This window comes from Danio rerio, chromosome 19, assembly GCF_052040795.2.
Source record: "Danio rerio strain M-AB ecotype USA chromosome 19, GRCz13ab, whole genome shotgun sequence".
In the NCBI taxonomy this organism is placed as follows: domain Eukaryota; kingdom Metazoa; phylum Chordata; class Actinopteri; order Cypriniformes; family Danionidae; genus Danio; species Danio rerio.
Window position 1 is genome coordinate 21,024,095 of NC_141039.2, and position 14,606 is coordinate 21,038,700.

A 14,606-nucleotide genomic window follows, 5' to 3' on the forward strand; every position below is an offset into this window, starting at 1 on the left:
ATCCAGGATAGCACCCAGACATCCCTTTAAGACAGCTTCCTCCTGCATCGACAGGATGTCGTGGCTCTTGATACATCACAAAGACTTGCTGTCTTTGTAACATATGCACCAGCAAGATGCACACCCACATTTTGTCCTCTTCTGAATTTGATGTCACCCGTAATGCTGTATGCATTGCAATATTTTAAGCAAAACTGCTAATTTAATCACTTTGCTGTTACTAGTGGAATATGCAATCAATGAAGATTGGCCACGAGGCTGGTCAGATTTAGCAATAAAACCTCCAACATTAACTTGGCCAGTGTTTCACTTAAATTGTCAAATCCTTGTATTTGAAACAATCAGATAATTTAGCTATAATTATAATTATGACATCTACTAAAAAAACATCTACTAAAAATTTAATTTATGACAATTATTATTTCTGCTGTTGTTTATAAATTCCAGTTTTGATGATACCATAAAAATTACCTGTGGTATTTTATGTGGTAAACCATCAAATGTACAACACAAAAATTATGTGGTAATTGTGTAGTACTTTGTTGTTTTTTGGTACGTTGAACCACAGGATTCTGTGTTGTACAGTATGTAATACTCCAGTAGTATTCTTGTGGTAGTGTGTGGTATCACTTTCATATGTCTGTAGTATTTACCACAGAATTCTGTTGTACATTATGTAATATTCCTTTAGTATTCTTGAGGTAGTGTGTAGTAATACTTTCATATTTTGGTAGTATTTACCACAGGATTTTATTATACAGTATGCAATACTCCTGTGATATTCTTCAGGCAGAGTGTGTGGTATTACTGTCATATTCCTGTATTATTTTTGTGGTATTTCATGTGGTAAACCATCAAATGTACAACACAAAAATTATGTGGTAATTGTGTAGTACTTTGTTGTTTTTTGGGACATTTTACCACATAATTCTGTGTTGTACAGTATGTAATACTCCTGTAGTATTCTTGTGGTAGTGTGTGGTATCACTTTAACATTTCTGTAGTATTTACCACAGGAATCTGTTGTTCAGTATGTAATACTCCTGTAGAATTCTTGTGGTAATATGTGATATTATTTTAACATTTCTGTAGTATTTACCACAAGATTCTGTTCTAAATAGGTTATTTTAGAATGTGACAAACCATAAACTCTTGTGGTGTTGGTTTTACATTTTATTTAAAAAGGATCAGCGTTTACTAATATCTTTTTTCTTATTAGAAAGTCCCAGGGCTGCTTAGCTTGTTGCAAGCTGCTTCCTTTAAAGACTGCGTTTCCACATCTGGGAAAGCCCATTTCATATTTCCTGAAAGGGAAAACTTGAAACTTTAGTTGTATAGTGAAAGTTGTGAGGCTGATCAGCTGGATTGCATCGTGATCAAGAGTGGGCGGTTTGATGTTTATTTATATGCACTTATGCATTTGAAATGGCAACTTTATCAGTTAGGTAATATTGTGGTCACATCAGTCCAACCTTTAACAAAACGCTGTCACAACTGGACTCAATTTGGTTGTTTTAAATGTGTTAAAAAAATGTAGATGGACTGTTAGACTGTTTACACAAATGTGATGTCCAGTCATTGTTTTAAAGTTCCAAAGTCTATGGCAGGGGTTATTCTGTCACTCCTGAAACCACATGGGCACTTTTTTAGGTACTGTTTGCTAATATTAGCATTACCAGCGCTAAGATGCTAACAGACTTTTTTGAAGACTAATCATCTCTAAACATGTCAATTACCAATAATAAAAGTGTTAGGAACCGCTGAATGTGATACTTGCTTTCTTTTAGGGACTAAACTTACCTAAGCAGCAGCGTGAGAGAAGTTCCGTTGTGATGTCTTTCTCAAAACAACCTCACAGACAACAAGCAATCTAGCTTTAAAAAAGGCCACTTAGCTGAGACTGCCCTGCTCTCGGTCGTGGAGGATCTCAGTCTGGCTAAAGCAGACTCTAAATCATCAGTCTTCATCTTGCTGGATTTGTCAGCTGCTTTTGACACTGTAAACCACAAGATCCTGCTATCTACGCTTGAGTCACTGGGCGTTGCAGGCACTGTTATTCAGTGGTTCAGATCTTACCTCTCTGACAGGTCATTTAGGGTGTTTTGGAGGGCAGAGGTGTCCAACCTACAGAATCTAAACACTGGGGTACCTCAGGGCTCTGTTCTTGGGCCACTATACCTTCAGCTATACCTTCAGCTTAACTTCGCGAAAACGAATTACTGCATCCAAAATGGTAAAAAGCCTTGGAGAATCGATTGATGACCAACTAAACTTCTCTGACCACACTTCTAGAAAGGCTCAATCTTGCAGATTCGCACTCTATAACAACAGAAAGGTTCGACCCTTCCTATCTGAACATGCCGCTCAACTCCTTGTTCAAGCTCTCGTTCTCTCCAGACTGGACTATTGCAACTCTCTACTAGCCGGGCTTCCAGCTAACTCTATCAAACCTCTTCAGCTGCTTCAGAACGCAGCAGCACGAGTGGTCTTTAATGAACCTAAGAGCACATGTCACTCCGCTACTCATCCGTTTGCACTGGCTGCCAATTGCTGCTTGCATCAAATTCAAAGCTCAGATGTTTGCTTACAAAGCAACTTCTGGCTTTGCTCCTTATCTGCTCTCACTTCTGCAGATTTATGTGCCCTCCAGAAACTTGCGTTCTATGAATGAACATCGCCCCTTGGTTCCATCCCAAAAAGGGAAGAAATCACTTTCCACTTTCTCGCATTCAATCTGCCCAGTTGGTGGAATGAACTCCCCAACTGCATCAGAACGGCAGAGTCACTCGCTGTCTTCAAGAAACGACTAAAAACTCAACTATTTAGTCTCCACTTTCCTTCCTAATCTGCAATTGCCTCTCTGGCTCCACCATTAACTGTACTCAAAAAAAAAAAAAAAACTTTTAGTATTAATGTTTTGCTTCTTACACTTTACACACCTGAAACTTGCCAACAGCACTTATTCATTGTTGCCCTTTTAGTTGTGTAAATTGCTTCATTGTCCTCATTTGTAAGTCGCTTTGGATAAAAGCATCTGCTAAATGACTAAATGTAAATGTCTTTCAGGTGGTGTGTCGTTTGTCGTTTCCATAACTTACTCTCCCGCTCCAACATTTGAATGAGACACACAATGCACATGAAAGCCACACAGCATTTACATAAATAAACTCTTTATAAATACTTATTAAATAATTTAAATAGGAACTTCACAATAAATCTTGAAGTTAATATTTTTTTTGTTTGTTTTAAATACAAACCTATTATATTTAAAACGTTATCTGATATTTCTAGAATACTACAGGAGTATTACATACTGAACAACCGAATCCTGTGGTAAATACTACCAAAATATGAAAGTAATACTACACACTACCTCAAGAAAACTACAGGAATATTACATAAAGTACAACAGAATTCTGTAGTAAATGATAAAGTGATACTACACACTACTACAATAATACTTTTACATACTGTACAACACAGAATCCTGTGGTAAAACGTCTCAAAAAAACAACAAAGTACTACACAATTACCACATAATTTCTGTGTTGTACATTTGATGATTTACCACATAAAATACCACAGCTAATGTTTGTTAGGGAGGGTGTCAGTCATCATGCTGTTTCAATTGCAAAATTATTCCAGTCCACTGAAACGTTTGCACACTGAAAGGTATTTACAATAAATATACATTTATAAAGATGTCACTTTTTAAGCATAAGGTGTTTCTTTATTAAACAACTAAATGCAGAACATACTTTGATTTTATCTAGCACTAAGAAAAACAAATGTTTTAGAAAATGCCAGAATAAAAAGCTAATTCTTTTGATAGTTCACAGCAGAAAGTGTTGTAGTAACCCTGTCATATTTAGCTGTGTTGGTATTACCACACAAAAAAAAAAAAAACAACAACAGAAAAACCTCATAATTTATCTAATGGTAAATTCTTGTGATATTGTACAGCAGAAAGTGCTGTAGTAATCTTGTCATATTTAGCTTTGTTGGTATTACCACACACACACACACACAAAACAACAACAAAAAAACATTCTTTTTCTAATGGTAATTTCTTGTCATATTTTACAGCAGAAAGTGCTGTAGTAATCCTGTCATATTTAGTTGCTAAAACCACACCCCCAACAACAACAAAAAACCACATACTTCATCTAGTGGTTAATTCTTGTGATATTGTACTGCAGAAAGTGCTGTAGTAATCCTGTCATATTTAGCTTTGCTTATTTTTTGTGTGGTAAATTTATGTTATACTGCTGAAATACCACAGGATTACCACAGGACAGTGCCCAAAGTTGTGCACACGTCATACTGATAAAAAACCTTAGGAGCTAGGGTGTAGCCACACAGATACATAAAAAAACACAAAAAAGACTTAGAGCATGCACATAAACAAACAGGCATTTAATCTGTCATTGCTTGTCACTAGTAAATGATGTAGTGGTATCTGACTAGCTTTGAAAAGTTATAGTTCACCCCAAATTAGGATTTAATCATCCTATATTTGAGTTGCTTTCTTCTAGTGTTGGAAATGTTGGAAACTGGTAACTATTGACTTCCTTAGTATGTTTGTCATACTATGGAGGTCAACGGTTACAGGGTTCCAACGTCCTTTAAAATCTTTGTGTTCAACAGATTAAGAAAATTCATAGGTTCATAACCACCTGAGGGTGAGTAAACAGTAAGTACTTTTAAATTTTAGGGTGAACTATCCCTGTAAGTTCTGCTGCACATTTAGATGTTTTCTTTTCTTTTGTTTTTACAAAAGACTATAAAGCAGTTTCAATGTTGTTCAAGTTAATATAATCTGGATTAATCTGAACATGGTCTTTGTTGAGAGTTCTTTGTTTTGGTTTACTGTCAATACAGTATAAAGTTTTCACTGCAGCTGCCGTAGCAAAGAGAAACATCAGAGCTGCCAATCCAACACCGCCAAACATCAACACTTGCTCCATCACATCAGCAAGGTCAGCACCTAAAGTTGATAAACAATACAAATGTATTATCACACCACAAGATGTATTCCAACCATGAGGATTCTGTATAATTTTATTGAAATTTTTCAATGTGCTTTTAAAATACAGCATTTCATTGTCAAAAATTGGTTTACAACCAAATAGGCTAGCACTGGCATATCATTTCAGTTGATAAACTATTCTGAATCTAATGAGGCCAATTTTATGGTGGCTGAGAGAACTTAACACACTACAATTTATCAAAACACAAACAGTTACAAAAAACATCAGCAAATTAAGAAACAATCCTCGTCAGTTGACAGCACAAGTGTTGCAAATTCTCACAACACAAACAACTGAAGAAACGCACTGCATTTTGTCACAATACAAACAAGAAACTTACTGCATTTTGTCACAATGCAAATAACGGAAGAAACATGCTTCCGTTACGTGGATATTTGCAAGTGTTGTGACCAACTGCAGTGTGGTTCTTTAGTTCTTTGCATTGTGACAAAGTGCAGCACATTTCTTCTGTTGTGACAAAATGCAACATGTTTCTTCAGTTGTTTGTGCTGTGACAAAATGCAGCGCGTTTCCTCAGATATTTGCGTTATAACAAAATGCTGTGCGTATCTTCACTTGTTTGCTTGTGACAAAATGCAGCGCGTTTCTTCAGTTGTTGGCGTTGTGACAAATTGCAGCGCGTTTCTTCAGTTGTTGGCTTTGTGACAAATTGCAGCGTTTCTTGAGTTGTTTGTGTTGTGACAAAATGCTGTGCATTTCTTCAGTTGTTGCCATTGTGACAAATTGCAGTGCGTTTCTTAAGTTGTTTGCGTTGTGACAAAATGCAACGTGTTTCTTCAGTTGTTGGTTTTGTGACAAAATGCAGTGCGTTTCTTCAGTTGTTGGCTTTGTGACAAAATGCAGCGTGTTTCTTCAGTTATTGGCTTTGTGACAAAAAGCTGTGCGTTTCTTCAGTTGTTGCCGTTGTGACAAATTGCAGTGCGTTTCTTAAGTTGTTTGCGTTGTGACAAAATGCAGTGTGCTTCATCAGTTGTTGGCTTGTGACAAAATGCAGTGCGTTTCTTCAGTTGTTGGCTTTGTGACAAAATGCAGAGCGTTTCTTCAGTTCTATGTGTTGTGACAAAATGCAGTGCGTTTCTTCAGTTGTTGGCTTTGTGACAAAATGCAGCGCGTTTCTTCAGTTCTATGTGTTGTGACAAAATGCAGTGCGTTTCTTCAGTTGTTGGTTTTGTGACAAAATGCAGCGCGTTTCTTCAGTTGTTGGCTTTGTGACAAAATGCAGCGCGTTTCTTCAGTTCTATGTGTTGTGACAAATGCTGTGCGTTTCTTCAGTTGTTGGCTTTGTGACAAAATGCAGTGCGTTTCTTCAGTTGTTTGCGTGTAACAAAATGCAGCGCGTTTCTTCAGTTGTATATGTTGTGACAAATTGCAGCGCGTTTCTTCAGTTGTTGGTGTTGTGACAAATTGCAGCGTTTCTTCAGTTGTTTGTGTTGTGACAAAATGCAGTGCGTTTCTTAGTTGTTGGCTTTGTGACAAAATGCAGTGCGTTTCTTCAGTTGTTGGCTTTGTGACAAAATGCTGTGCGTTTCTTCAGTTGTTGGCTTTGTGACAAAATGCTGTGCGTTTCTTCAGTTGTTGGCTTTGTGACAAAATGCAGTGCTTTTCTTCAGATATTTGTGTGTGACAAAATGCAGCGCGTTTCTTCAGTTGTTGGCTTTGTGACAAAATGCTGTGCGTTTCTTCAGTTGTTTGTGCTGTGACAAAATGCAGTGCGTTTCCTCAGATATTTGCGTTTTAACAAAATGCAGCGTGTATCTTCAGTTGTTGCCGTTGTGACAAAATGCAGTGCGTTTCTTCAGTTGTTGCCGTTGTGACAAATTGCGTTTCTTCAGTTGTTTGTGTTGTGACAAAATGCAGTGCATTTCTTCAGTTGTTGGCTTGTGACAAAATGCAGCGCGTTTCTTTGGTTGTATGTGTTGTTACAAAATGCAGTGCGTTTCTTCAGTTGTTGGCTTTGTGAAAAAATGCAGCGCGTTTCTTCCGTTGTATTTGTTGTGACAAAATGCAGTGCGTTTCTTAAGTTGTTTGCGTAGTGACAAAATGCAGCATGTTTTTTCCGTTGTTTACATTGTGACAAAATGCTGCATGTGCGTTTCTTCAGTTGTTGCCGTTGTGACAAGTTGCAGCGTGTTTGCATTGACAAAATGCAGCAGGTTTTTTCAGTTGTCATATTTGGTCAACGAGTTTAAAAGTTCTTTCTTTATATCTACTGACCATTAGGTGAACTATGCAAGCCACCTCATCATGACACAGACCAGAGCTTTATCCAAAACTTCCCCCTTTACCCTCATTCATTATCTCTACACTCGCCACTAATATAGTCCACTTGATAGAGTGAGTGAATTTGAGCAATGAATGTACTGAAAAGAATGTTGCTGTTTTGTTTGTGCTTTACTGGTTAATAAATCTCTCAAGTTGGAATAGATTTGTGATCGATGTTTAAAACATAGCTAATTGTCTACTAGTAATTTCTGTCATGTATACAAAGGTTACTTTTATTAAAAGTATTTATTTAGAAACTTACACCAATAGGATTCCACAGGGGAGGCTTTATCTTCTGGTTAGATTCATTTGGTCCGCAAACTCACAATGCATTATTCATTCATTTTCCTTTGGCTACTGTAAGTCTATTATAGAGGTTGCCACAGTGAAATAAACCACCAACAATTCCAGCATGTGTTTTACACAGCAGATGCTCATCTAGCCGCAACCCAGTACTGGGAAAACATGGCATTTTTAAATGTTAGGTGAAATGGCTTTATGGCTCTGTCATGGAGGTTCAGGCCAAACTAAAAAACTTGGGGCTCATATTTGTCAAAAATATAACTTTATACTCCTATGTGCTGACCACTGTAGACTTCATTTTTCATCACAAAAACATTTCAAGAATCCACCCCATGCTGTTCTTTTCTGTGACAGATTAACTGATTAATATTTTCAATTTTCCCACCTAGACTACTGCAATGCCTTATTAGCAGGCGTTAGCATGGTTTGTCTTCACACTATCTGTCTGAACTTTTAACACGGTACTCCCCTTCACATCACCTCCGTTCTTCTGACTCGTCTGTGTTCTATGGGTGACCAGGCTTTCTCTTCCCAGGCTCTGAGGCTCTGGAACTCTCTCCGCTATGACATTAGACACACTCAGGGTACATAGACACAATCTTTTAGATTGTTCATGAGGTGTGCATTCTTGATTTGTTTTATGTTTCAAGATATTTGTATGTTTTATCAATGTTGAATGCTTTATTTTAAACAATTAAATTTTACTGTTACACTAAACTGTTTTTATTTCTGTCACTTTTTTGTAAAGCACTTTGAGAATTATGATTTAAAAGTGCTATAAAAAATAAATTATTCTTATTATTAAGAGTATATAGGTTGTGCACTTGTTTTTGCATAGCATTTTGGAATTGATTGCTTGCAGGATGACCAGTATGGTTTCGGTTACCACTACAAATCGCTGCTTCCACACATTACTGCACTATGCCCTATTTAAGGGTATAGAGGGCAATTTCGGATACAGCACATGGTTAGTGGGAAAATGAAAGTTATAGCATCACTTCTGTAGCACATGAGACCGATTAGACACAAACGTCTCCTATTCAGCAAAAGCAATAACCAGTGTGTAATTTATGACCCCAAGAGGAATGTGCCTATTTCATTCATTTCCAAAAATGATTGATAATTAATCTACGGGCTGCCATAAACATACAGAGTGGAGGAACAAGAATAATATTGAATACAAGAGGTCACCATGTAGCTGTTTAGCCTTTAAAAAAGCAACATTTAAATCTAAAGAGTTAATCAGAGAAATATCACTTTTACTGACCTTTGAGACATTTAGTCAGATCCTCAATGTTCCGTCCATCAGCTGTGTAAATCATAAAAACAAAAGTATTAAATCTAAATAAAGTTGTTTTCATCAGTTCTTAATCACTGAAAATAAAAGCATTTTAAACTTTGTCTTTTGCATAAGGGCTCTAAAATTCTCAAAATCTGATTCACTGTACAAGAAAAGGACTGATTTGCATTTGCAATGCAACATTCCTCAATTTAAAGTGTATCCAGAATGTATTCACAGCACTTCACCTTTTACACATTGTGTTTTTTATTCAGGATTTTCCTCCAAATACCCTACAATGACCACAAGTTCATGTTAGGGTTTGTGCTCTTTGCACATTTATTTAGAAAAAGGTGGCTCAGGTGCATCTTGTTGATCATACTTGAGATGTTTTTATAACTTGAACAAGTCCATCAATCATAAATACAGTCGAGTGGCCAGAAATTGAAACATTGGCTGCGTGCCTGGGATGGGTGGAGGCATGAAAGTTTCTTCAGTTCAAATGATGTACACTTTGATGAGGCATTAAATGTCTTATCCGATTAAAATGTTGGGTCTGCCACAGTATGGCTACCAGCCAAATCACTCAAGCATAGATAGGGCAACATTAAATAAAAAGCAAGAGGACCATGGCGCATTGTCTTACAAATCAGTTTCAAATGTAATCCTCACATCTCCTTGCATGCTCACAATTTAGCACAGAACTTCCAATGGGTAGCAGCATGAGACCTCAATGTACTTGCACACTTGTGCCCTTAAAAAAAATGGAACATAGATCGAAGAAAACAAAACTAAAGGTTCTTAACTTCAGAATTAAGCTTATCGTTAAAAAACACTTGATACTAAAGAATTAAGCAATTATAGACCCATTTCAAACTGGCTTTTACAGAGAATTTCCAATTCAGATTTAGAGCATTTCATAGCACTGCAAAAGATTTACAAATCACCTGCTTTTATCATCTAATATGTATTTCTCCTTTCGTGTTTTTGGACCTCTTGCTGCTTTTGATACTATTGACTACTGAACATTATAAAACTGTTTCAGTTTATAAAGAAACATCATACTATTTCAAAATACACTGTACCACAAGGCTTAGTTCTTGGTCCCCTACTTTTTACAATAGGTACTGCATGTTACTGTTACGATATAAACAAATTATAAACAGTAAAAAAAAAAGTTAGTTTCCACTGTTATGCCGATAATACACAACCTAAAAAATTTGTTGGGATTCACAAAACAACAGATTGTGTAACTGGTATTCAAGATTTCATACTTAGCTGATGATTGATTACAATGCATGTTTGGCATTCTGTCCTGGAAGAGAGTCCTGAGCTCAGAAGATCCTCGAGCCTGAGCCTCCCTCCCGTTTGAAGGGCGAGAGTGAAGTTTGAGCTCAAGTAAGTCTCGAGAACTTCCATGGCTTAGTTATAGCTATAACAGATTATAGGGATTGCTATAGAAAGATATACTGCTGATAGAGCTCATGGTGCCAATTTGGTTTAGTCAATTAACTTATGTTGCATGTTGTTGGACTGTGGGAGGGAAACGGGGAACTTGGGGGAAACCAACTCAAGCAAAGGAAGAACTCAGCACAGAAACATTGACTGGCCTAGTTAGGACATGAACAAGTGGCATTTTTGCTGTGAGGCATCAATGCTAATTACTGGGATGCTGTGTCACCTTATCTAGGAAAAGGAGGAAGAGGGAGGAAGGGGGAATTCTTCAAGACAAAGACATCTAAGGTAAGAACTTATTTATGGTGGTTGATGGTGTCATCTGATTGGTGAATCATCGGTGAAGCTGATGCAGGACCAGCTGTGGTCAATCCTAAGCAGGTGATCTTCTTGAAATTTGTTTATACATAAACTTCTCCTAAATATTGCAATCACTTAAATTCATCTTTATTTCTATAGTACTTTTTTCCAATATAGATTGTCAAAATAGACGAAGTACTACTAAATTAAAACACTGATGCACAGCTCCAAAAGTCCCAAACCAGTGTCAAAAAAACTTCCCCTGTAGATGAAAGTAAAATTAAATAAATACATAAATAAACAGAAGAAAAACCAGGCTTAGCTGGGCACCAGTTCTCTTCAGGCCAAATGTCTTGTACAGAGCTGCAGTCTTGGCACTGGAGGCTTGAGAACAGTGAGCATCATAATCTGCAGGTCTGACACACCAGCGGGTGTTTAGGCTAGCCTATATTATCAATGCAGTGCTATGACAAATAACTTTTTATTACTAAATTCAGATAAAACTGAGGTCTTACTTACTGGAACCAACTTTTGTGCAAAACTAGAATACTGCCCAACCCTTGATGGTTTTTCAGTTAAGTTCTCTACATCATTCAAAGATTTGGGGGTGATAGTTGATAGCAGCCTATCATTTGAAGGCCACTTTTCAAGCAACTAAAACTGCATTTATTCACCTCAAAAAGTTGCCAAATTTATATGCTATCAATTTCTAATGTGGAAAAGCTTATTCATGCTTTTATGACCTCTCGGTTAGACTATTGTAATGCATGAACCTCAACTGGTTCAAAATGCAGCTGCTAGAGTGCTTTCTTGGATTAAAAAAAAAGATAATATTAGTCCGGATATGTCAGCATTACATTGGATCCCTATTAAACATCAGATACATTTGTTATATCTTATTGACTACTTACAAAGCCCTAAATGGCTTAGCTCCCCAGTATTTGAGTAAGCTCCTGCTGCAATACAACCCCTCAGGTCAACTACTACTCAACTAAAATTGATTTTTACTATAATATCTAAATCAGCTGTAGGCAGTAAATCCCTCTCATATCTGGCACCTAAAATCTAGAACAGCCTTCCTAGCACAGTTCAGGAGGCAAACACTCTGTCAGTTCAAATACAGACATCACTTTGCGTAGCATGCACATAAAATACCAACTCATAGCTCTGAAATCCAAATCCTCTAAAGGATTGTGTGGCTGCATTAATTGGGGTACCCGGAGCTGAGAACACTTCCCAAAAATATATTCAGCATTCCTGTTTAGTTAGAGCACTGATTAGGTCACCAGCAATTTTAAGTGCTGCCTCAATGGCAGAATTCTTCTAAATGCACTGAAATATTCGCCCTACGAAAAAGTTAGATTAATGCAATGTGAAAAACTGAGTGCAATGATATGCACTATGCACTATTAACGAAGATTTAGAAGGGCAAAATATGAATCACGTGACCCAACTCATCAAATGCAATGACAAATGAAGTTTTTCTAAAAAGAACCCATTATTCATTTTTAACCAACAAACATAGCTAGATAGGTTAAGGAAAATCTAGCTACTATGCTTAATTCTTTATTGGTTGAAATGTTGCTGGTAAGTGAACCAATGTAATTATTTAGCTAATGTAAATATGTAAAAATGTTGTAAAATGAACATAGGAAAATAATTATTTCTGCTGTTCATTTATGATATACAATGAGGACGTTCTCGTGTCACACTCAGTGTCCCAATGTGCATTGAACAAAGCTCATCACCACCCAAATTCGTGCAAATGACCTACTGATGAATGACCCCGTGAACTAGGGTGCTGATTGAAATGCAGCATGAGCAAAGAGTAGTACATCCTCAGAGGCCTTGAAACTACATCAACCAGTAACACATGCCCAGAAAAGGGATTCAATGCTTGTGAACACGTGTTTTGTCAATGAGTGGCAAACCAAAGACTAACAAGCAAATTACAGTTGCACAGAACTACAGAGCAAAAAATCTTATGAAAAAACCTTTTCTGACTATTATCTGGAGGGAGATGGCTTTCTTGTAATTTCTGAAATACTCTGACAAGCCTTTAACAATCACTCATACTGATGCTGTTTGAACTTTGCCAGATTGTCTTGACTTGTATTCAGACGTTGTCAGGCAATGCGTTTGCGTTAACAATTGAAATAAAGCGATTAATGATTGATAAGTACAGTGCTCTGCATATATAAGTACACCTCTCACCAATTTATCTTTTAAATTCATATTTTTAATAGGAAGCTATACAATATTATATTTGTGCATATACATTAGATTAATCAGTATTGAAGCCAGTACTAGAGCTTATCTAACAAAATAAGTCACGACAACGGTCCAAAAACTAGTACACCCAAATTTATGTAATAGAAAAATATTTAATACAATTTTTTTATAAAAGAGGGAAGAATTAAGAGAAGCAAAAAAAGGGAAAAAAATTACGCTGAAATTTAGTTGGTTGTCATTTTTTTGCAATATTTTGCTTGAATTTAATTGTATTATCTTTCAATTTCTAAATATGTTTGGTGACTAAAATATTATTTTAATAAATATATCTGTTTAATAAATCTGTTTTGTTTAAATGCACCAAAATACATTGCCTATATTCTCTGAGAAATGGATTAAATATTAATTTTCAAAATGGGGAGTACTCAATTATGCTGAGCACTCTATATGAAATATAATATACAAAATGTATGGTCCCACTTTATATTAAGTGTCCTTAACTACTATGTGTTTATAATGTATTTTAGAACACTTGTGGTGCTATTGAGTTGGGATAGAGGCTGGGTTATGGACAGGTTTGGTGGCATGGGTAGGTTTAAGGGTGGGTTAAGGTGTAAGGGATGGTCAACAGTGTATTTACAAAGGTAATTACAAAAGTTAATTACAGATGTAACTACATACATGTATTTAATCAAGCATAAGTACACAGTACATACATGTATTTACACAATAAGTACATTGTAACAAATTATTAGTTCCTATGTAAGTACATATTAGTTAAAGCCACTTAATATAAAGTGGGACCAATGTATTTTCATCCTATTATGCAGAGTTCTTGTTTCTTACCTGGTTTCACTGTCAGACATGCCACAGATGTCCCATTGCAATAATACAACCCTTCATCCCAAGATGAGACAAACCAGATAATCAGAGACAGGTCTGGTAATGAACTGTAATTGTTATTATGCATGTGTCTGATTATCTTTCCGTTATCTGTGCTGAGAATAGACACTTGATGGCCTTTCACATCCCTGCTCCAAGTCACTTTTCCAACCTTCAGGTCACCACATGGAAGAATGGCCATGCCATTGGGTCGGACCCGCTGGTGCTGGACAGCTAAAGCAAATTAAAATGCAGCTTTACATATCACAGGTTGAAAACAAGAGCAGTATGATTATAAGTAAAAACAAACATACCAAATGATGTCAGCATAAATCCATACAATGAAAGACAGAGTAAAACAGTGAAAGTCATAGTCTCATAGATGTGGTCTGGTTGTTGTAATGTTCCTCTATTTCTCTGTTCCTCTATTACTTTCTTACTTCATGAAACATTTATATGGTGCTCTAGGTCATGTGGTTGCTCTAAACAGACATCAATTTTGTTGGTATGATAAAGGGATAAAAAAGTGTGCAAATGCATAATCAACATACTGTGCTTTCAGAAAGTACAGTATTTATAGTGCTTCACCTTTTGCACATTTTTTCATGTTACAGCCTTATTCCAAAATAGATTAAATTCATTTATTTCCTCAAAATTCTACACACAATACCCCATAATGACAATGTGAAAAAAAAAAGATTTTTTGAAATTGTTGCAAATTTGTTAAAAATAAAAAACCTGAAAAATCACATGTACATAAGTATTCACAGCCTTTGCCGTGAAGCTCTAAATTGAGCTCAGGTCCATTCTGTTTCCACTGATCAATCTTTAGATGTTTCAGC

General features: G+C 36.4%; 2 protein-coding genes across 5 annotated transcripts in view; one reads left to right on the forward strand and one right to left on the reverse strand.

The window, feature by feature from the left end:
* LOC148679789 (uncharacterized) overlaps nt 1–14,606 on the forward strand; it is a 415,121-nt gene that overhangs the window by 196,087 nt on the left and 204,428 nt on the right. The window lies entirely within an intron of this gene.
* Nucleotides 4,398–14,331, reverse strand: LOC137488435 (uncharacterized). Of its 4 annotated transcripts, XR_015945351.1 has the most exons (6): nt 14,079–14,215; nt 13,729–13,998; nt 8,884–8,925; nt 7,005–8,177; nt 6,684–6,928; nt 6,520–6,569 (listed from the first exon to the last, which is right to left on the reverse strand). XR_015945351.1 is itself a non-coding variant. In XM_088651497.1 (5 exons), the coding sequence occupies exons 1-5, from the start codon at nt 14,134–14,136 to the stop codon at nt 4,782–4,784; spliced, it is 672 nt and encodes a 223-aa protein (XP_088507623.1). In that variant the 5' UTR covers nt 14,137–14,331; the 3' UTR covers nt 4,398–4,781. The 4 variants fall into 4 exon arrangements, 3 of the variants coding, with proteins under 3 accessions (XP_088507623.1, XP_088507624.1, XP_088507625.1); XM_088651497.1 differs by lacking the exons at nt 6,520–6,569; nt 6,684–6,928 and adding an exon at nt 4,398–4,987 and having other exon boundaries at nt 8,082–8,177; nt 14,079–14,331; XM_088651498.1 differs by lacking the exons at nt 6,520–6,569; nt 6,684–6,928 and adding an exon at nt 4,398–4,987 and having other exon boundaries at nt 8,097–8,177; nt 14,079–14,214.

What these genes read in the sequence shown, in the direction of transcription:
- LOC137488435 (XM_088651497.1), bottom strand. Translation starts at nt 14,136, where the DNA reads ATGACTTTCACTGTTTTACTCTGTCTTTCATTGTATGGATTTATGCTG. An exon ending in ATTTATGCTGACATCATTTG is followed by an intron (nt 13,999 to 14,078) that starts GTATGTTTGTTT and finishes AATTTGCTTTAG; the next exon opens with CTGTCCAGCACCAGCGGGTC. An exon ending in TCTGACTAAATGTCTCAAAG is followed by an intron (nt 8,178 to 8,883) that starts GTCAGTAAAAGT and finishes CTAATGTCATAG; the next exon opens with CGGAGAGAGTTCCAGAGCCT.